The 23,936-nt window shown below is 38.0% G+C and overlaps 1 protein-coding gene and 1 long non-coding RNA gene across 2 annotated transcripts; one reads left to right on the top strand and one right to left on the bottom strand.

Annotated features, from left to right (window-relative positions):
• Positions 1–606: 606 nt before the first annotated feature.
• LOC117427599 (semaphorin-7A-like) lies at positions 607–22,871 on the top strand. Its single transcript, XM_034045748.3, has 14 exons — positions 607–863; positions 7,034–7,173; positions 8,865–8,912; positions 9,803–9,898; positions 10,851–10,944; positions 11,622–11,726; positions 13,135–13,277; positions 14,363–14,541; positions 16,637–16,745; positions 18,361–18,556; positions 19,193–19,308; positions 19,817–19,962; positions 20,049–20,110; positions 21,054–22,871. Exons 1-14 carry the CDS (start codon positions 707–709, stop codon positions 21,482–21,484), a joined length of 2,022 nt encoding a protein of 673 aa, XP_033901639.3. The 5' UTR covers positions 607–706; the 3' UTR covers positions 21,485–22,871.
• On the bottom strand, positions 4,220–10,896 carry LOC131699118 (uncharacterized). The gene is made up of 2 exons (XR_009308038.1): positions 10,279–10,896; positions 4,220–6,694 (listed from the first exon to the last, which is right to left on the bottom strand). It is a non-coding gene; the product is annotated as an uncharacterized LOC131699118 (long non-coding RNA).
• Positions 22,872–23,936: the final 1,065 nt, after the last annotated feature.

The raw sequence follows: 23,936 nt of genomic DNA, 5'->3' as shown, positions 1-23,936 counted from the left end.
ACACCATGGGTTTTGGAAGCAGACCCTTGTATTTGATTTCAGAAAAACAGAAAATCGTGTGGGGCTGCATGTTCAATAAATTCACATATCAAAGGCAAAAAATAAATGTGTAGTCTAAGAGAGGTTTATGAATACTCAAACATTTTGTGATAGATGTCTAACCATGATTGTGATGTTTCAATAAATCCTATTTCATTACTTTATTGGTCAACAACGACTAGTCTAAAGTTCCATTATTTAGGTCATTTTAGTCTATGAAGAAACATAACAGCAGTGATAGAATAGTATTATATAACCAACATATAAAAAGCCATTATATTTATGAATTGTTCCTTTTCATTTTAAATATATATATATATATATATATATATATATATATATATATATATATATATATATATATATATATATATATATTTAATTTTATGAATATTAAATGTACCCAAAATAATGAATAGTAAATAATTATCTTTTGTTTTTTGTTTATATCGTATCTATTGGACCAAAATATAACAGTATAAAATAAGAACTGCATTTTTCCAGCATGAGTGACGCAACAATATGTCTGACGTATGTTCATACCCGGCACCTCCAGTTCGTCATCATCCCTTCCTACACTGCAGCGACAGGTAACAGTTAGTACAGTGTAGCACAATACAGTACGCCAGCGCTGCGTTACGTTAGGAGCACAGTCCTTTTTGTAAAAATGTCATTGCAAGTTGTTGGAGGCGGTTTCTTTGCCAGCTTTTGGAGTTTACGTTTAGAAAAGCAGAAGGTGGTATATTTTGGAAGGGCAATTCTTATTTGGATTGTCGTGGTCGCTGGGCATTGTGAGAACTCACCCAGGCTCCTCATTTCCAAAGGTAAGACGACAGTGACGTCAAGGAGGGGGTACAGCCAGACTCGTGCCCATCATTTTAATTTACTAAGCAAACAGAGCGGTTAGTTATTGGGGCGTGTTGTCATATTTTACCATTTGTTTGGTTTTGATGCCACCAGCAGTAGGCTATTATAATTGAAAGTCTAGAAATATATTTGCACTTTCCAGACAACATACAGAAGATGTTGACTATCCTTTTTTGTTTTGCTCCCGGACAGGCTAGTACGTGTTAAAAACAAAATGTATTGCAATGCAAATGTTCTTGTTTGAAATGTCATTTATAAAAATAGAAAGAAAACTAATACAGCATTATTCTAATGTTTAAAGAAAACGTGTGCTTGTTTTCACAGCTCCGTAGGAATTGCGTATTTTTGGTCATGTCTGTTATATAATGTGTTATGCAACAATATTCTCTTTTCCCCCATAGAGTATAACAATAAATCATAATTTCAAGCACATGTCGCACACATTTACAGTACTTTTATTGTATGTGTTGAGATCTATTATAGATTATAGATGCACGTTTTTATTGTTTTCAAAAGTGATTCTGAAGTGGTTTTATAGTGTTATGCAACTTTTATGGAGGTGCTGTGCATGCTACATAGCCACTATATTTATTTGCTCAAACTATATTGATATCAGAACGTGAGAAACCATTGTTTAAAGTAAAAATCAAACAGTAAACCTAAATAAATGGACCACAAAATAAGGATTCTTAGAACTCACTTTTTTTTGGGGGGGGGGGTTGCACCTTGGTATGTTTTGAGTGCTTTATATGTTCCAGCCCTGTTTATCGAAATTAAGCTATACATAGTCAGACTTTTGCTGGGTGCAGGCCAAGGGTTGCCAAGCTTTTTAGTTGATGCATAATAATGTGCATTTATTGAGTTGGCTGGGCAAAGTTAAGCTAGTTGGAACTGAACTTTGATAAAATGTCTTAAATTGAGTTGGACTAATCTGGAACTTGACTGTCAGAAAAACAAAACAGGTTAGAATGTGAAAACTTGGCACAGTAATTGGAGTTTGCGCTTTTGGACTCCCATCATTTCATAAATTATTAACTTTAAACCGTAAAATTTCCACCCCGCCCATAGTGCGTGTCTATTTTAAAATGAAACAGTCCTTTGATCCCTGTTGAAACACTTATTATCCTCTGCTGGGAATGAAATCCCGTGCGACGGGGATATAGTGCAGATGGTCCTACGTGCATATGACACATATCTGCAGAACCACTTCTCCAATTGTCATGAAACTTGGTACTAACATTATTTAGTTTAAATTATTGAGAGTAGATTCTGTGGACATAGGCAGTGTCTGTCTGTCTGCCCGTCCATCCATCTCTGTCACACATTTTTGCATATATCTGGATAATTGTCTTCCGGTATCAACCTATGAAACTGGTTAATTCTGTCATGGTCGTTAATGTTGTCATCGTACTGGTAGCTCCAATCTGAATTTACAGCCCTGGCTGTATTTAAACAGAGTAACAAGTACATGGTGTCTTGCTGCTTTCAACCTTATGAGTAACATGGCTTTGGTGCTGGATTATAGTACTAAATAATACATATTAAAAGGACATTCCTGCAGCAAGTGTTCAAAAGTGTAATTAAAAAAAAATGAATGGTCATACATGTCATTTTTAAACTTAAAACATAGCAGTCATATGCCTGAAATGACAGAAAGACATGTACTTCTTTGCTACTAGTTTCTTACAAATAAACCACAGTGCACCTGTAGAATCGGATTTTAACAAACAAAAAAGCATACTGTTGTTGAGTTGTAATGTTTCCGAAGATAAATGAACACATATGACATTTTGTCGAGTCTTCATTTAACTCCCTTTATTTTTTGTAATGTAACAAAATTAAAAACTTTAAGAACGCTTAAGAGACCTTGAATTGCATCACTTTGTTGTTTGGTTGTAGTTTTGAAAACAAAAAAAAGTTTTCTTTTTCTTTAAGATAATGATTAGAATCTACTTCCACTCCTGGTAGCACAGAGCCTTAGGAATTTATAAAAACACTTCCCAAGGATGTCCTGAACCGTAGAACCTTGGAGAGCAGCAACTGTTAACAACTGCACAAATGATGACAGGACAGATAGCAATCCCACCATCCCACCCACAGAAATATTCAGGCCAAGAACCCCCCCTCCCCCGCCCCCAGAAAAGATTATTTTATTGTCATTGCTGTTATTCCTTTTAAGTAAAAGCAACAACCACACATTCTTGGAATGGAATGGGAACACCAGCGTTCATTTTCCCTCTCAGCTGTTAAAAAAATAAATAAAAAATTGCCAGACCCGGCCCCCCCAGAATGCCTGGGTGTCCCTTACAGCCCCCCCCCCCCCCCCCCCCCCCCCCCCGCCCCTCCTTTTGGGCGGCACTGCATTCCACAGTAGAAATTCTAAAAACAGCTGGTGCTGTGCCACCCTCTTTTCCAGTTGGAGAACAAAGCTGTGCACCAGTGCACTTGGTTCCCTGGCCGATGTCACGCCTGCCTCCACCCATTCCTTCCCAAGACACAAGGTTACTGTAAACTGAAAAGAAAAACACTTGCAAGAGAGATTTTAGAAGTGGTATGGGGCAACCCACCCAACTCTCTAACAGAAGGAAGCAAATGAAACAAAACTTCATTTCTATCTCTCACTTAGCCTTTCTAACTTCCTTTTTGACTTGCGTTTGCAGTTCCAAGTACTCTTTCTGTGTACTTTGTTTTTGGTCCCTTTTAAACGCTCTGTAAAGTGCCTTTTTTCACTGAATATTTTTTTTATTTTTTATCTATTAAACCATTTTGGCCATTTTGATTTAGATTTAGATTTGTCTACTTTTGGAATGTAATTGTTTTGCGCCTCTAGTACTACATTTAAAAAAATAAAACAGCCATCCTTTTTCCGTGGATGTTTTCTCTATTTTACTCCAATCTACTTCTGTTAGTCTCTTTTTCATACCTTCATAGTTTGCTTTTCTAAAGTTGTAAACCTTAGCTTTAGTCATTACTTCTTGGGTAATAGTGTTGTTTTTTTATTGTAATGTATAGTACCATTTAAAAACTGTTAATTGTGTTTGTTCAGCTGCTGTGAATTTCTTCCCTTGAACCTTTTCTGACAAATATAAATGGAAGTCACTGCAGGCCAAAGAATATATATATTTTTATTTTAATGCACTGCTTCAGTTTCAGGGCAGTATCCAAAAAAAAACCCCAAAACAACAGCCAAGTAATTTTATGATTCAAATAACCTACTGTAGCATTAGGACGGTGTGATATCAGCACAATTTGCCTTCGTTAGTGTCAACCCAGCACTTTTATCCAATGGAAAGAAAACTACAGACGCCACATATTGAAGTGTGTTTTCTTTTAATTTCAACACAGCTGCTGTAGCCACTAAACACATTAAAGCAGCCACACTAGATCATTTTCTTCAATTCTTATCTGCTTTGAAATCATTTGGAAACATAGCAACTGATGTTAAAATACAGCTGGGTAACATTTCACACAAGATGTCTGGGGACCGTTTTTGGTTTAGTGTAAGTATTCTTTGTTCAAGGCTGTGTTCAGTTGCATAAAACCCCATGGCCTGATTTCCACTGTGGACAAATTGCCCACTTCATACATTTACTTTGGAACGAGCAATTTGCCTGCAAGGTACCCATAGTGAAAAATATAGACCCATAAGTTCAATTTCCCCTCAGTTTTTCCTCTTAAGTTTCTTGAGTTTCAGATAAATGTATCTTGAATTTTAAAACATACCCAACCAGTAACTGAACTGTAAGGGTAAGCTAAAATAATACAGATTAGCTTTTAGAAATTTGCGCTCCTTTCCTGGCAGTGCTTATGGCCAGTCAGCAGCTGAATCAGTTAAAGGACAAAGAAGACCCAGACACTTGCAGATCTGGACGGATTTGCTTCCTGCCTGTATTATGATTTCAAGTTTAAGACAAGTCAAATGTAACGGGTCCCCTTATATTGGTTTTCTTATTACAAACATACAGTTGAACAGCTTAGTAATAAAACAACGTTTCAAATCTTTTACTATATTATAATAGCACTATAATAACACAATTGTTATTGTAATACAAACAGCATCAAACTAGCAAGAAACAACTTTCTGATTAGCTTCAAGACAGTTTCATAACATTGGAATCATTTTAAATAGGGGTGGGCAATGATATGAAAATTGTGTGTCGATATCATGCACATATTTTGATATCTATAATATTGAGATCTTGCAAAACACAGAAATATAATAACACAATTGCAATATCAAACATACATATACAGATGTTAACAGATATTTACATATGAAAAGCAATAGCTTACTTTAACTTAGTGGTGCTTTGCTTCACAATAGCCATGGAGACAAACAAAGTCTTGTTATGTTGTTTTTCTATAACATCATCAGCCACCTCAAAACCTAAAGATTAAATTCTATACTTCACTGCGCACAGACTTTCTAGCCAACACGGAATTTAATCTTGCTGCTCTGTGTGTAAATGTTGACTCACGACACACCTAATAGTAATAGGTACGGTGTCATGCAGAATTTTGCATTATTTTGAGATGTGTTTTGATGTTTTAAAAGCACATCTCATTTATAATATCGAGAGTTCACATTTTAAAAAAACATTAATAATAGCGTAAGTAATCACACAGACAAAATGCAATGAACCGCTGACGCATGCGCATATCTTAAAATAATGCCAATAGTGCTTAATGCAGCATTCAAATAGCGTTTGGTACCTAAACGCCAATCAATGGAATAAAATGGTTAAATAATACTTTAGTGTGTGTGTGTGTTGTGTCTTAACCTTATACCTAAAATTGAGTATAGCATAGTCTACTGGATATTGTACAGATATGAGACACCACACGGTACCCCGGGGTACCATCGTACCCTGGTCTCTCTCGTTCATATTACGTCATAAGAATATTCCTGGTTCCCGCTACACAAAAATGGCTACGTGTGCAGGTGGACACTCACGGTTAAAACATAAACGAAATACTACTTGTCAGACACTTCTGCAAGTTGAAGTGGCCCAAACAAGCCAGCATGGTGCAGTTCACCCTTGGTAAAGCAAAAACACACGATAACTGAGGTAGTTTGTAAATAGTTTCCTGTGATTCAAAATTGAAAAGGCTACAATGCTAGTGTTTTGAGTTGTATTTATTTTTTGTCTAGTTAGGATTGCCTGCTTGTTCTCTTTTTCAACACGTTATTTACACGTTATTACAATATTCTAAACAGCAGTGAATCTAAATATGGCTCTTTAAAGAAGTTCCCTTGATATTCTACATTTGTGTACTTAAACTTTCTTGACTTTAAACAGTCTATTTTTTCTATTACTGTAACAGTGATAGTTTTTAGATAAATGGTATTGACCCCACTGGCAGCTTTTGTCCAAAAAAGGTCATTTTAGGGGTGTTAAGGGATTACGTATGCAGCCATGGGAAGCATGAAGCATGAGTAATGTAACTGGAACCAACGCACACAAATACATGAATAAGAATTCCTTTATCAAAGGAAATGAGAACTCGTTCAGAGATACCAGCGTATTTTATTACACTGCATGCTCAAACTGATAGTGCTTAACCGGATAGTGCTTCTCAGGAAGCTATCCATTTCATACAGTCTCCAATGAGATGTCAGTGCATTCTGATGACATGCTGCAGATCGTCAATGGTTTGGGAACAATACTAATGACTTGATCTTCCCTCCCAGTTCAAAGTAGTCATAGGAGCGTCACGATGATAAACTTGTCTAAGGGTTACATAGAATTGCTGTTGCAAGCAATGTTGTGGCGGTCCGTTTCACTTGCTGTAGGAAAGGCAAATGCACATTAATATACAGAACTATAAGTCTGCTCTCATTCACTGATTGGATTCTAATAATCTGTTTATTTCACATTTTGCAATAAGTAGTAAGATAAATGTCAAAAGAGTGACATGCTTTCAACATTCTGGCTAATACAGAAACTTTGAGGACCAATCGCCTGGTTATGAGTTTTTCTTGGTTTTCCTTTGTCCCACTACCACAGTTTGACCACGTCTGCACGTCTTTTATTTTGACATCAAACACAGAAAAAAGTGATAAATACTGAGATTGCTGTATATAAAAAAGAATGCTCTAAACTAAAAGCTCCTGTTTATTTTGCAGATGAAGGCATTAACAGACACAGGTTCAACAAACTGCAGAGTAACGTTGTGTTCTTCCACCTGAATGGAAGCCCAACTCTGTACGTAGGAGGGACTGACATGGTCTGCTCCATTGACTTTGATGCAAACAAGTACATGGAGGTAAGTAACGTCATCTTCAAACCTCCTAGATATTGGTATATGGCTTATTTACATATACCGGGAGGAACTTCAGAATGGTGGATGCACCTATGCACTAGATAAGTGCCTGTTCTTACATGCAGGCATATTTTAGTAGAGGTGACTGATTATCTATTATAAAACCACCTACAAGTTGTAGTTTCTAACCATGCTGTTGTATAGTAATGCAGATGTATAAACCTGTGGCACTATTTGAAAATTGCGGTACACAAGCGTCGTCCAACCAACCTGAACAACCTGGAGCAAATCTGCCAAGAAGAATGGGCCAAAATCACTCCAACACTGTGTGCAAAGCTGGTACATACTTACCCCAAAAGACTTAAAGCTGTTATTGCAGCGAAAGTGTGGGTTGAATATTTATGCAAGCAAGATCTTTCAGTTTTTTATTTTTCTTAAAAATATTTCCCGACGTAAAACCAATGTCACCTTACAATAATTGATTTTGAGTTTCAGTGCTTTAAAATAAAATATCAAACAGAACAAAATTTCAATGTACCATTTGTAATTCAGTAATATGAGAGAATTGGTCAGGGGTCTGAATACTTTTGCAAGGCACTGTATATATATATATATATATATATATATATATATATATATATATATATATATATATATATATATATATATATATATATATATAACCCCTGGTCTAACAATGATCTAAAGCGCAGGCCACTAAGCCATAAGGTGACTGGCCTTGAGATTCAGGACAAAACCAGGCAGCTGGTAATGCTGTTTGTGTTTCTGCTTTGGAGAACAAAGGATACAATGGTTAATCTTCCCGTCATTCTCTGTAAAAAAGCCATGTACGTAAATAAAGTCATTAATTAGATGATTGTGTAACAGTACTATAATGGTGTTTTATTGATTGATAGAATCCTCCTCAGCGTTCAAATTCTGAACAACAATGGGTTGCATTTTAGAGCTGTTGGCAAACTGTATGTTGATGTTTGATATCTTTTGTGCAAGCTTTTTCCTCCAAATTGTTATTTTTTTTCAACCATAACATTAATAGGTTTTTGTTTTTGTCATTTCACTGAGCATGTTTTTCTAATCTGAAAAAAAAAATGTGCTCAATGTGATGTGGAATAAAAATCTTTGAAAATCTAAGCTATTGCTTCAATTGAAATGAACACCCACTGAAAGAAAGCGGTTTCCCATAAAAAAGCTATTTAGGCCTTTTCAGTCCTGTGTCATTACCACAATAAAGTGTTATTTCTTTACTTTGTCAGTCTCTATGTAGCAGTAAGGAGGGCTTTTCCATGATAAATTATACTACGATAAATGTTCATGCAGTTTGAAATTTACATTACTGAGTTTTCACAGTGAAAAATGACTGGCAAACTATCAAAAAATACAGCCACTAGTCTATTTTACCAACATAATTGTCTTTCAAAAAGCTGTTAACAGACACGTCCACACACGATTGTGTTGGTTGCTTCACTGTGTTGACCAACAAGGTTTTCGGATTGTGGGCTCATTTAAAGTGTTGTCCATACCTATGCAGTTATGCAGAAGGAGCCGGCATTCTTGTCCTGTAAATTTGCACTTGCTTAAAAACAGGGCCCGATATAAAACCATTTTATAATAAGGTCAACTACGGTAAATTTAAACATTGGATTATGTATCAAAGACACATGTTTATTTTACAGATTCCCTTTCTGGCAGAAAACAAAAGCAAGCACAGCTGCAAAGAGGAGGTGAGTTTGAAATCTAGAGCTCCACATTGCTCACTGAACAGTTGGACTCCAATTCCACCAGCTTATGTGGATTTTCATATCTATACATATATATATTAATTCATTAATTAGTCATTTAGCAGACACTTTAATCCAAAGGCATTTACAGAGACTAGGGGGTGAACTATGCATCACAACTGCTGTTGCAGAGTCACTTACTATGGGACCTTGGTTTTACGTCGCATCCAAAGGATGGAGCACAAGGAGGTAAAGTGACTTGCTCAGGTTCACACACAGTGGGTCAGTGGCTGGGAATGAACCGGCAATCTCCTGGTAACAAGCCCTGTTCTTTAATGTGTATCTAGCTTTATTAAAAAAAAAATAGAGAAGTGTAGAACATTTGGACTATAGTTCTCGCAAAGGAACTTGAATGAGGAAAGAGCCGTGCTAGCGGTCATGCAGAATAGCACACTGTAGCTACATTCTGCAGCTGTTCTTAAAATAGGATGATGCTCGGAATAGCTGCCTTTTCAAGTGACATCATCACATGTATTAAAAGCTATTGTGCAGACCAACACAAGCCAGCCCTCAACTCAGACACCTTGTATACTTATTATCTTGGCATCCCTGAATAGATAATGATCTTCAAAAACTATTTAACTACACGAGGAGTCCTATGAGTGCAGTGGCACCCATAGACATAATTAAAGGTTTATCTATTACCAATGAACCCTACATGATATTTGGTGTAGTAAATTGCTATGCTAATGTTGTGTAGTTGCCCTGGGGAAGTTAATATGATTGTGAATGCTGGCCATCAAAGCACTTTTAGTTCTGCATCTTCGGAATACCATGAGTGTTCTGAAATACCTTGCAGGGTATCTAAAGCTGGGTATTAAAATCTCTTGCAGAGCCATTGTGAAAATGTCATTACTGTCCTCCATGAATACCAAGACTCTCTGTTGGTTTGTGGGACCAATGCATTCAAACCTCGATGCTGGAATCTGGTAAGTGTTGCAGATTTATTTAGCATTCAGAATCAGTACGGGGTCAGATTTCTAGGGTTAAACCCTATTGCAGTGGTCATAATTGCAATTACAAAGACCTGAGTAACACATGCTAGATCAATAAGTCTTTATAGAAGAGATAGAGTGCATTTTGTTACACAGCTCTATATTCCCAGCAATTCAAAAGGTAAGGGTAAAAAGGAATGATTAAACATGATAACCCACAACCCGTCAGAGCATTTTACAGCACTGGAGTCTCACCTAGGAATGCATCAACCACCAAGCCTTGGTTATCCATTCTATGGTAAAGTCATGATTCACTTTAGTGCTAACTATTCAAAATATCTGTCTTAACTCTTGGACAATAAATGATTACTCACCATGCAATCTAGGGTCTGTATCCAGCCCTGGCCTCTTTCTGAATGATAGTTTTGTAAGAGGTTTGTAGTTTCTGTGGTATTGGTCCACAGAAGGATGACGTGATCCTTGGGTTGCATCCTCAGCTCCCCCACGTTTTGGTCTAAAAGGTCAAGTTGAAGTGGTTGTCATTACTGTGGTTAAGGATATTACTCAAAAGTCTAGTCTATTTCAGGGAGGAGGTAATTAAGATATTTAGCAATGGTAAAATCAAGGCGTGGTATAATCCACAAGAGCTAACAAAATAATTCCAGTAAATCTTATTAATTACTGTCAGTTAGGTTTCACATTTTACTATATGAAAGATGCAAACGTTATGGTAAACACATCATTTCATTTTTAATGGTACTTTTTTCTAAACAATGAACAAAGTGTACTGATCGCTCCTTGTAGACCAGTAAGAACGTTAATAAAGCAAATAAAAAAATGTATTTTACAGCATTGGTTAGCACTCCTTTAACTAGCATGTTCAGCTTTACCCAGTGCCTGCTGCCCTAAAACCAGTTTGCATGTTATTTTGTGTTGTTAATTTCAGAACAGGAATGAATCCAAGGTGACGCCTGCACAATGCAGTGGAATTGGGATTTCTCCATTCTGCTCAACACAGAATTCTCTGTCACTGTTCGTCGGTAAGTATTGTGAGGCAAGTGAAGTCACCACCCACTTAGTCAAATCGTTTTTTTTAGAAGTTTAATCTTGCACCACCAACACACAATCTTTCTATTCAGCATGTCTTGCAATCTCACAGTCAAATTTAAAATAACTGAATAGGGCCATTCATCTTGCTTCCAGATCCAGCCCAGCCTCTCTGGCCTTTTATAAAGGTTTAATGCAGTATACCTTGGTAAACGCATTGCAGTATAGTAAAGGAACATGATAGTATGCTAAAGCACAAACACACCTGTTACACTACACTATAGATAAGTATGTTAAAACCAGTATCGTAATAAACAGAAAATGGTTAGTAACTGCAACACAAACTGGAAAACCCTTGCAAATACCGAATCGAAAACAACAGACAGACACAAAGAATTGTACAACCATTCAAATCAGAGTTGACATGGATTAGATGCATTTTACTAATTGTGAGACAAAGGTCCTTGTACCCATCCAATATACCAAGATGTACTGTATATATAGATATATAAAGTGAAGTACATTTGCCTTATTGAAGCCACTAGCCAGATAAACATTATGATTTTAAAGTGGCCTTTTGCAAACATGATAAGGTCGTTTGTACGAATGTAAATTGTATGTTATAAAAACCGTGCTGCATCAGTTATGCGTGACTTTCATCTTTCCACAGAGGGCAATATCTACGCAGCCGCTCCGCTGTACTGGCAGGGAAATAGCCTGCAGTTCCGGAGGATTTCCGATGCCAAGGTCTGGATGTATGAGAAGTGGCTTGACGGTGAGTGTAATGCAGACTCGGCTTGGCTGCAGTTTGAGATTCATGCACACTGCATTGCCTCTGCAGTACTACTGCATTAACCCTCCTGACTTCTGTGCTGTTGCACAAACCCTGTTTATAGAGAGCTATGAATAGATACATGATGATTATTCTCGATGTTGTCTTGCTCTTCTGCTGGCTTTAACATAAGAAAACACTCCGAATTCATCAGCATTCATTCAAGGACACTTTCTTTTTTTTGCATTTAAACTGTATTTTAAATTGATACGAAAATGATTATTTTTCTAAATGCGAGGAAGCATTAAATGTCAAACTACAACATAAACTTGTTGAATGAATTCATTTAAGGGTCCTTCACCTTTTCCTTAATATAAAATCTTGTTTTGCTAAGTGAAGTAATGAATTGATTCTAGAATGACTGCAGAAAGAAAAAAGAAAACATTAGATATTTGGTGCAGTTTAAGTAATTAGGGTACGAAAATAATTATAAAATAATTCAGTACACACAAAATTAGCTGTGTGAAAGTGTGACTAATCAAATTGTGACATACCCTCCTGTGTAATGGGGTCAATGTGTCTTCAAATTTAACTATACCAAAATTAACTTTAAAATCAATATCTAAGCTCCATTTGTAATGATCTGGTGAAGTACAGAGCCTGACGAAGGCCACACACCAGCCATGCTTTCAGGATGGAGATCCAGATGGCTACTGAATAAATATACACATACAGAATCTCCAATGAACTTGAGTGATAGTATAACGTGGCCATTAAGTTTAAGCAAGTAAAACAGAAATTGTTCGCAGAATAATAATGCGCAAAACACAGTCTTGTTTTTATTTTATCAGCAGTAGTCAAATACTTTTGTAATTAGAATATTCAAATCTTCATGATCAAGTCAAATTAGGTTTAGTGAAATTAGTCAAATATATATTAGTCATTCAGTTGATATGGATATTGAACAGTCGTTGAAATGAAAGGCATTAACACTTCCCTCTTTAGAGTATGACTTTAAAGTCCCCAAAATGTCACGTTTGAACCTACTGTTCAGATCAACTGATTCAAACCCAATGTTCCAAAACACAGTTCTTAATGTCTTAATGAAGGGACTGTGTAATGAATTCCACTTTTCTATTACTGACAGTACTTTGTAAGGTTCTGACAAACATGCCACTGTCCTAAGGCAATTAGGCAGGCACATGTGACACTTAGATCTGCTACTGTGAGAGCAGGATCGTCACTAGAGGTGAAGTTATATGTTAAAGCTGCAAGAATTCAGGTTTGGGAGCTCTGATTGTGTTTAGGGAAGAAGAAGAAGAAGTTACCTTCTGATGTCAGATCTGTCCCTGGAAAGTCTGGGTATTTTCACAGATTTGTATTATTTATTTTATGCATTATCTTTCGACAGAGCCTACATTTGTCAGTGCCACTTGGGTAAGCAGGAAGCAGGACCCGGAAAACGATAAAATCTACATGTTCTTCCGGGAGAAAAACCCAGACAGAAGCGCTGACGCCGATCCCTGGATCTCTCGGATCGCCCAAGTCTGCAAGGTATCGTCCTAGCAAACACAGCACACGTGTTTTGGGGGGGTATTGGAGTGCTGTGGGAGTAGCATTCAAAACTCCTTCATAGAAACTTTATGGAATTGATATAATACTTTAAATCCATATGCATAACCATAAAAACAAAACCATTTGCCGGTCACCAAATGGAATGGTAAGCATTTTAGATGGCTCAGTGGTTTCTGAGGCTTCCTTTTTTCCATGACTGTTAAACATCATTAAACCTTTTTCCCAGCAACAACCAGTCGCTCATCAATAAAACACATAAAAGAAACCTTCCTAAAACAAATACAGTCCTTTAAAACCAAATATGGAAGGCAAACAGATGCCATACCACCAATGGCCTGGAGTAACAGTAGATCTGACACAGAAAATTGCGAGTGAAAGGCAGATCCGATAAACTTTTTATTTAAGGACCTGTCTCGCACAAAGTCAATACATTTCTGGACAATGAAACCAGGCCTCAATTCCCTGCTCCCAGGACCTTTGCGCTTACTGTGGTATGAAATCACAGGAAACTAACCTTCCTTAGACTTTAATTTCCTGAAAAGAGCTGTGATGACAAACCCATTGTGCCAGAATTAAACAAAACTTCTGTCTCCTTGCTCATGCTGGGACTATAACAGTTGTTTAGTCTGTCTGACGTCCATTCTTTCTGTGACTCACAGCTCAATATTGATTCAATCTGGGTTTATCTTTTCTTTGGTCAATTAGCCTTCTGCAATCTTGCTTATCAAGGTTTTAAAATGCATTAGCATAAGAAGCATTGTGACTCATCTCTCTTCTCTTGGTTATTTTGGTTAGTTGCTTGTATTTTATACTTTGGTTTCAAATATATATACTTCAAAGACAACACTATAGAAGTAAAAGTAGCTGCTGCTTACATATTTTATCACTCCTTTTAAAAGTTTTTTTTTATACCATTGCAAACTTTCAGACAGTAGACTTGTTTTCCTCTAATGTAGAGGATGTAAATTTCTGCAGGCAAATTATGTGCAGGCAGATGTGACAGTATTGAAAAGGAGTAGTGATGACATGTGAGAATCCTTGTTTTCAAATGTTTTCCCTTCCAGGTGGACAAAGGCGGCCCAAGAAGGCTTTTCCAGAACACCTGGACCTCCTTCCTGAAGGCCCGGCTGGTATGTGGCCTTCCCAAGGAGTATCTGTACTTCAACAGGCTTCAGGACCTCTTCGTACAGCATGCCCAGGACTGGAGAGACACCCGTGTCTATGGCCTCTTCTCCAGCAGCTGGTGAGTTCATTTCCTTGCATTTAAAAGGTGTTTCCTGCTCTTAACTGCCTACAGTACTCCCCTTCCCTTCCCCCAGGTGATGGGGAAATAGTACATACGTCACACTTTAAGTGTAATCTCCATGTGTGTTGCAGGGGGACAGGTTAATGGTAACTGTGCTGTGCTCATCATTCTTTTTTTTCTTTTTTTTTTTTTTTATATAATTTAGTCGTTGCCAATTAGTTTTTATTATTTTCTCCCCAATTTGAAATGCCGAATTATTTATTAGGCTCAGCTCACCGCTACCACCCCTGCGCTGACTCGGGAGGGGCGAAGATGAACACACACTGTCCTCCAAAGCGTGTGCTGTCAGCCGCCCGCTTCTTTACACACTGCGAACTCACCGTGCAGCCGCCTCAGAGCTACAGCGTCGGAGGACAACGCAGCTCTGGGCAGCTTACAGGCAAGCCCGCAGGCGCCCGGCCAGACTACAGGGGTCGCTGCTGCGCGGTGAGCCGAGGATACCCTGGCCGACCTAACCCTCCCTCCCCCCGGGCAACGCTCGGCCAATTGAGCGCCGCCCCCTGGGAGCTCCCGTCCACGGTCGGCTGTGGAATAGCCTGGACTCGAACCGGCGACGTCCAGGCTATAGAGCGCATCCTGCACTCTAGCGAGTGCTTTTACTGGATGCGCCACTCGGGAGCCCCTTGTGCTCATCATTCTGAGTGTTCTATTAAGGTCAGTTATAAAAAAATCACCAGGATGTGACTGTTGATCAAAAATGGATCCAAAGTGAATTAAAACAAGAGGAGCACATTTAGTTAAGATCATACCCAAAGCAAGTTGCACTTTAGCCAACTGTGATGAAACATGTTTTTGCACACGTTACTGAGAGTATCGGAATCTGGAGATGTATGGAAGAACCAGTCTGTCTGTATGCCGGTCAGAACGTACACCTTATCAACTTTAAATAATCTGTGAAAATGCAACTGAAGGTCAGCCAAATGCAGACGCCCGCTCAGTGCTTTGTCTTCTTCGTTGGAAACACAAAACGTGTTAAGTGGTATTCTAACCAGACAGCTGTCTAACAAATAAAAGCACGGGGGATGCTATTATCCAATAGATCCATTCAGGATCAAGAGCTAGCCAGAGACTCAACTGTCACATTCAACTGTATTATTATTATTATTATTATTATTATTATTATTAGTTTATTTAGCAGACGCCTTTATCCAAGGCGACTTACAGAGACTAGGGTGTGTGAACTATGCATCAGCTGTAGAGTCACTTACAATTATGTCTGCCACGTTACAGAACAGTATGATTCAGAATGGCATCCAATGATCAGGGTGAAGTTTCCTAATCACCCCTTCCAATAATACTGTTTTAGAGTGTATTAACAATTCAGTTTGTTTGTATGAGCATAATTCGAGCATCAAACATCAAATAAAGGGCAGGATAAGGAACTTTAAAACCTACACCTGGAGTGTGTTTCACAACCTTTGTTTAAGATTTCCCAAAACAAGAAGTGTACCAAACATTTTTAGACATGATTATCCTTTTGAACTTCTATTCTATACTGATGCCAAAAAATTAAATCAAGTCTGCTGCCTTTTACAAATTGCGCTGAGCAGCAGCTCATTATATTAGTTTACTTTCCATTAGGCGCCAACAGAATATGCATGTGGCCTGAAAATCTGGAATCAAAGTGTTGTTTTCCAATGAAGCAAGCACGTAGTTCCTGCAGAGCGTGGGGTGTAATTTGTTTTTCCTATTGATTATTGTTGCTGTGTGGATGGATGTCAGTGACTGATGTTCATTAAATTTGGAAACAATACCGTATATCCCGGATGTCTTGTTGATTTTAGTATTTTGGTGAAAAGGTGACTGTATCCGTTATTTTTAGTTCTAAAGGAGATTAATATTGGGGAATGTAGTTTGATATTGCAGATGAGAAATTTGATTCGATATTGGATGAACATGTACTTTATTGCAAATGGTACCACAGTAAGCTTTTATAATAGTGATCATCCACTGAACCCAAGCAACTGGCTGCAACAAAAGCCTTTCATTTTCAAAATGTAGTCCAGTTAATATGTTCTTTTTCCTGTTCTAGGAATTCTACTGCTGTTTGCATATACTCCATGGATGATATTGACCGAGTTTTTCAGGAATCTGATTTTAAAGGTTTTTCTGGGAATGTCCCTCATCCCAGACCAGGAACAGTAAGGCTTTTTTTAAATTGTATTATATGTATTATTGTCTCTGTATGTACTTTGTGAAATACCCTTTTTGAAGTCCTACACATTCTGTACAATATTCAATGTGGATTTACACGGGGATGAAATACAGGGAAATTACAGGGCAACGGCTGCATTTCAGGGAGATCGAGAAATCTGTGATAACCATGCCTGTTTCAAAATCAAACTGATTAACACAAACCTGGAGTTGAGAAAGACAGGGGAATGTCATGTTGTAACCATCACCGTATCCAGACGGGTCACTTTAATCACAAAAACAACAACCGATTGCATTTGTTCTTGAGCCATTGGGGATCAGACTTACCACGTTTTCTCCATAGACAGGTAGGCCATACTTTCAGTCGAGGGTAAGACGTTTAGGGGTGATAGCATCACGTGAGTTGTTCTTCTCCCAATGGTATTAATGCACAGAGAGGTACAGGATATATAAAAGAAATAAACTATAAGAGAGAGAGAGATAGCGGAGACACAACAGCTTTATCATGGGTATATTTTTTTATATGATGAAAACCCTAGCTGCCAGTGGAAACTGTCTCTCTGGTGCACATCCGGGTACAGGTTGCTAGGTTACATTTCACAATGTATTTGGCAAACATGTTTAAACTATATGACCAGATATGAGGTTATATATATATATATATATATATATATATATATACATATACACTTAGATCTGAAACCAAGGTAATAAGCCTGCAGACCGTGAATACATTCAAGCCTCAAACTAGCTTAGCAAGAAGCATTGTTTTAATTAGAGCAAATTAAATGTCTAGACATGTATATAATTAGAACAATAGCTTGCTGTTGGTGCGTCTGGAGAACATGAGCCATAAACTCTGCACCTTAGTTCATCAATGTTGAAGCAGACAGTTCATCTTTTAAATGTAACAAATTGGCTTGAATGGAAACACCAGAACTAAAGGGAATTTACTGTTTAAAACACACTTTTCTATTCATCCAATCAGTTACCTGTTTATTCTTCAAGTGCACCCTTATATAAGTTCCCCACAGTAAAAGCAAAGCAAAGTGTGATTTAAATATAGTGAAAGCATGGGAAAGTATTGTAAAGTCAAGGGAGGTATGGTAAAGCATGTTTAAAACCATGTAAACTAGGGTAAATGCATAGTATATGGATAAAGCAAGGGGAAACTGAAAAATGACCGAGGTGAACTCTTCTAAGGGCAGTACAGGTGGTATACCAGAATGTTACCATTAACATGTCACAGGGGTGGAGTCCCCATGATGTGATAGCTATTTCATGCCCATACCATCCCTCATGAAAGTTTACCACAGTATTTTTGGGCTGTATTTTTGCAGTTTTACCATGCTTTAACCATATACTATGCATTTACCATTTCATTATCATTTACCCTAGTTAACCTTGATCTTTTTAAATATGCTTTACCATACTCCTCAGGACTTCAGAATGTTTACCTATGCTTCACCATGCTTTTGTTACACTTTGCTATGCTTTTACTATAGAAAACCTTTATAAGGGATGTCCATACCAAGTTGCTCTGGAAATATTGCTAAATCCAAGATATAAACTTTAACAAAATAAAAACTCTTTGTGTTTCAGTGCGTCCCGGACAGCAGAAGTCTCCCAGATGAGACGATAAATGTTGTGAGGACACACCCCGAGATGGAGAAGTGGGTCTATCCCCTCCACAATGAAGCTGCCATTCTCACCAGTGACAGAAACTACACCAAAATCCTCGTGGACCAGGTCAAGGGGGCCCACGGGAACACACACAATGTCATGGTTCTGGCTACCGGTTAGTCTCTTCATACCTTTTGAAAATAGCTTCAGTAGAGTGGTGAGGAATTTCAGCATAACAAAGCACTTCATGTGGGGTCCTGTTTGAAATGTCTCACTAGCTTGTACTATATCCACAAGCTTCTACAAGTAGTAGCATTGTGGTATATGTCTGTTTGGCTCAGAGAGTCAATGTGGTAAGCACTTTGCAAGGGGCCTGCAGCTAAAGCTGAAATTATATGTCTGGCTAGTCAGTGCAAAGGCAGCTAAACTATGAAAGAATGTAATAGAGACCAACATATGCAGTTTTTGTGCAAAATTACATCATTGAAGGCAGCCAAAAGTCACAGGAAACAGAAATATGTATTGTAACCAAGAGTGTTTTTTTCGTTGGGTGTAGCCCTAAAATGAAAAACAAAACAAAAACAATAACAATCTTTCGACAACCAAATGGATGGACAGAAGCGATGAGTGCACAGTTTCATTTCCCTGCACTAAACTGCTGAAATGCTTGCAACATCCTATTTTTTGGTTTCACAGACCCTGATTTAGCACTAATTTGGGACTACCACATAACTCAAGGGCGTAGTGCAGTCGGAGCTTGGTCTAACTCCATTTGCAATCTAACCATTAACCACTGTCTCTTTCTCCACAGAAGACGGATGGCTCCATAAAGTATTGGAGGAGGATAATAGGCCCTTCATTATATCAGAAATCCGTCTCTTCAATCATACAGCGCACATCCACACAATGACACTCGATCATATAACAGTGAGTTTGGACCTGTATTGGACATTTGCAGGTCAAAAGACACTGTAACATGCGTCATTTTAAAAATAGCAGTGGTTTAAATGTTTAAATCCCTTACATCAGGTATCAGATAAATGGAAAATGTCTTTATTAGTGCCACCCTAGACACAGTTCCCAGTTGAATTATTCACAGTAGTTTTGTAACAAAGACAATGACTGTACAGAGAATTGCAGCCTTTTAAAATCCAGCAAGCATCAAATCGCATTGTTAAAAAACAAACAAACACAAATAATAGGAAAAATAAAACATACATGAGAGAGGAAGCTCGGTCTCAGTCCTGACCAGAATATGCAATTAACCCATTAGTGCTATTGTCGTCATTTGAGGACAGGCTACTTTTGTAATTTTTTGGAGCATTTACCTGTTATTTAGAGTAGATCTACAGACAGAGCTCTGCAGCATTTAGAATTGTGCGAGATGCATCGTGATATAGCAGGTCTGCATATTTCATTCCCCCCATGTTTTCAGAAAAGGCTCTACGTTGGATATGCTGAGCAGATTGTTGGGCTGGATTTGCAGAGATGCCAGGACTATGACCAGACCTGTGAGGAATGTGTGTTGGCCCGCGATCCATACTGCGCTTGGAATCACAGTCATTGCGTTCCTGTAAACCAGTAAGCAAAAACACATTTTCACCGTCCAATCAAAAATATTTCAGTTTCAGCTCTGAATGATTGTATCCTGATTTCTTCTTTTGCAGATATAATTCTCTTCAAAATGTGGAAGACGGCAACACCAGTGTGTGTTCTGAACAGCCTAAAGGTAAGAGATTTTCCTTATCATGCAACCTCCAATCTACTGCATATCATAGGTAAACGGTAGCAGTGTAACATGAGAATCTGTCATATGGGGGGGAGGGGTGGGGGGTTGTAAAAGACATCTGCCCCAGATTAACAGAATTCAGAGATACCATATTTTCTCTATAAAATAATCATAAACAGCAACATGATACAGACTTCTACAATGTACACATTCTGATTTAAAAAAACAACAACAGAATTTATATGTATTCAAAATAAATTATACAGAATATTTTCTCTTTCATTGCCAAATTCACAATTTAAACAAACAATCACCAGTATACCTGACATGAAGTGTCAAGCATGCAAAAAAGGAAGGATGTTGGTTATTTCACGAAAGGAAGGGTATATTTCCAAAATAGGAAGCATGCATCAGAAAGAGCCAGACACTGGAACCAAGTGCCCCAGGTGTTTCCACCAGGTTAACAGCTGCTTATTATTTTGATGGGTCTGATTTGCAAAACTGGGCTTACTTGATCGCGTCGCTCCCTTGAGAAATGTATGTGTATTTAAGCACCGAGCAGTGATGAATGGGGCTTTCTTTGTTCGTTTTACCCGACTCAAACTGCTGCTTCACTTTGTGGCTGTACCTAATAATTTCATAAATCTTACCTGCCTTGCATATTTACTATATAGTCCTAAAATTAGTTAAAAGAAACAAATAGTTTTTTTTTTCCTTTTTAAAACATATTTAGTACCACACTAGGTTAACGAAAGTTCTCAGTTTGCTTGCCTTATTTTCAGGAAGTCTGTTAATGTTTCACTTCCTAGGTCATATTTGTTTTGTAATTGCTTACCTGTTTTGAAACATTAGCTGTATTATGGGCCAGACTGCAGTTGTAGGTACATGTATCTGTTTTCTATACATACTTTATCTGAAAATGCATATCTATGTTTTGTTTCAGCTGAAAAATTGATATCAAAACAGTTTTCTGAGATATCTCCAAACACCTACACCGTCTCTCTGTCTGCCCCCTACTACCTGTCCTGCCCAAAGAAATCCCACCATGCCAAGTACGCCTGGGAACACGACAGCAAAGGGAGGCTGGAGTGCCAGTGGACCGAGTCGGATTGTCTGCACCTGATAAAAGCCATGACTCAAGAAGACTATGGCACTTACAGGTGCATCTCGGAAGAGCGGGGTCATAGAGGCACAATCATAGAGTACAACCTCTCAGCTAAACCTCATGGTATGGTACTGCCCAAGAGAATAGATGCTATTTGGGTAGTAGTTGGGGCAGTGGGCTTGGGCTTATGCCTTGCTGTTGCATTTGCAGTTGGCTTCAAAGTTGGACAGTCAAAACATAATCGAAAGCCTCAAACAATAGTTCTGTAGCTAGTTCTGAATGCTGTAGTTCTAGAGCTGAAGTATGAGTTGCCTTCATTCACCTCTTACAGTAGGCATGCTGAAAAATAGAATGAAACAAGTGTCATGCTCCCCATGTAGTCTTTAGTCTCTGTCAATTTTACCTCCTCAACCCGCGGGAGTGTCTGGGAGTATTTTCCCAGTGGGATCCCAAACCAAGATCAGCAACTTCACTAGCCAGACTGCTTGAAACCATGGATACAAGTTTAGGCTTTACCAGATGAGCCACTCCAGAATCTGGTATTACATTTTAAATACAAGACGTTTGGATACCTGTTCTCAAACTTTTTATTTTGCAGTTAAGAGTATTTAGGCTTTACAACAGGCAGAGAGAGAAAGCAAGAAAGATGGTTTGTGCATGTGTGTTAGGGTGACCGCCGGGGGTCAGGAAGGAAGTCTAGTACATAATACTGGAATGGAATTATTATTAATTGTGATTTAATATATGTATTATGAGGAGTTTTTATTCAGATTTGATACGATTATATTGTATCACTGCCATCGATGTAAAGCACCATACTCGCAAAGCTTTCACTATAACTATATTGGCATAATAATTTACACATCAGATCAAGTTAACTCATTCCTGGATGGTTGTTTCCTCAATTTGTGGTTAATGAGATGTAAATGGCGTGATGGAGAAAAGGGTTCTGGGATAGGTGTCATGTGAGCTGGAACATTGTCATTGAAAAAGTGATGCTGCAGTGTAAACCAACAAATTCACTTTTATTATTTATATCATTTTAGGTAAACCAATATGAGAAAGACTAGTATATGTATGTATGTATTTATTTATTTATTTGAAAAATACTGAAGGATTTACAAAGTAAAATGTTTAACGTGGCTACAGCTGACAAAATAGTTCTATAAACCTTACCTGTGGCGCTACAGGGGTCTCTCAGTGTGCAGTTCTGCAAGAAGCACACATTGCAGCAAACGTGTTGTCCTTACTCTCCAGAAATCAGTTACTGTTTCACATCTTGGGTCAGTTTACCTCAGCAGTGTCACTGGGGTGAACGCAGGCTCTGCAAAGCATGTCATTCATTCTGGGTAGTGGCAGGCTGGATAATAACAGGAAAGAAGGCGTTGAAGGGGCGGTGCATGATCTGCTTTGGAGGTGAAATGGCCAAAGGAAGTACAACATCATTAGACATTAGTTCTATACCAGTAATGCACTTTATTTATACAGCTTTGTTAACATTTATTGCACTTGCACTATTGTTATAATATACATTGAGAAAATTATTTTAAATATCAGTATTATATATTCTTGTTGTGTTTTTTAGGGCATATGTGAAGGAACTACTGAGTTATGCAAATGTTAAACGTGACCCAATAAAATAAACATTTAAAAATAGCTGTCGTTCTGTGTTTTTCAATGGGAAATAGTATCTAAAACATGAATTAGTCATTTAGCAGACTTGGAGACTAGGGGGTGAACTATGCATCACAATTGCTGCTGCTGAGTAACTTGCAATAGGACCTCAGTTTTACTTCTCATCCGAAGGACGGAGGTCACAGTAGTTAATATATTTAATATAATTCATAGCAAAGGCCGCAGTTTTGAGGTGAACCAAGCCCAGACAAGCCAGTGACTTCTAATGTAGGAGTAGAGTATGAGTCATTGACATGATTTACAGGGGGGAGGTGGTGTCAAACAAATATAACACCCATACAGTACAAAATACTAACGTGCATTGTATAAAGGAACAATCTGGAAATGTGTTTAGCGATACTTTATGACATTTTCCCTTGTCAAAGCACAATACAGGTAGCTGTACTGTAACACTGTAGTAGACAGTAGAATGACCGCTAGTATAGCTATATCACTATATAGAGATACGCTGTACAGAATCACTTCTTTTAACCCAGAGCTAGGAGTACTGTAGGCTTACCATCAGGACGCTGCAACACATTTTTAAATGTTTAAATCCCTTCCGTCAGGTATCATCTAAATGGAGAATGCATTTATTATTTAGTACCACATTTTCCTGAGTGAATTATTCACAGCAGTTTTGTAACAAAGACAATGACTGCACAGGGAATTGCACACTTTGTAAAATCCAGCAAGCATCTTAACCAAATTGTTAAAAAACAAACAAACAAACAAACAAATAAAAGCAATAGGAGAAATAAAACATACATTGAAAATGACCAGCAGACACCATGAGAGAGGAAGCTCGGTCTCAGTCCTGACCAGAATATGCAATTAACCCATTAGTGTCACTGTTCTCATTTGAGGACAGGCTACTTTGTAATTTTTTGCAGCATTTTTAACTGGCATCTACCCATTCTAATTTTGTTAACTGCAAAAGTTAAGTCTAAATGTAACTTAATTCTGCAAATATAGCCCTTCAGATGCTTTTGGACGCTTTATCATCACTGTGAGTAGGAAAACACCAAGAAATGTATAATTTTTAGG

This window comes from Acipenser ruthenus, chromosome 21, assembly GCF_902713425.1.
Source record: "Acipenser ruthenus chromosome 21, fAciRut3.2 maternal haplotype, whole genome shotgun sequence".
In the NCBI taxonomy this organism is placed as follows: Eukaryota; Metazoa; Chordata; class Actinopteri; order Acipenseriformes; family Acipenseridae; genus Acipenser; species Acipenser ruthenus.
Note: the sequence above shows the minus strand (reverse complement) of the source record. Positions and strands in the feature narration are given on the sequence as shown.

Excerpts from the sequence above, each read along its gene's own strand:
- LOC117427599 (XM_034045748.3), top strand. The coding sequence starts at position 707 with ATGTCATTGCAAGTTGTTGGAGGCGGTTTCTTTGCCAGCTTTTGGAGT. Across the intron at positions 864-7,033 it reads CAGGCTCCTCATTTCCAAAG|ATGAAGGCATTAACAGACAC; the intron begins GTAAGACGACAG and ends TTTATTTTGCAG. Across the intron at positions 13,278-14,362 it reads GGATCGCCCAAGTCTGCAAG|GTGGACAAAGGCGGCCCAAG; the intron begins GTATCGTCCTAG and ends TTTCCCTTCCAG.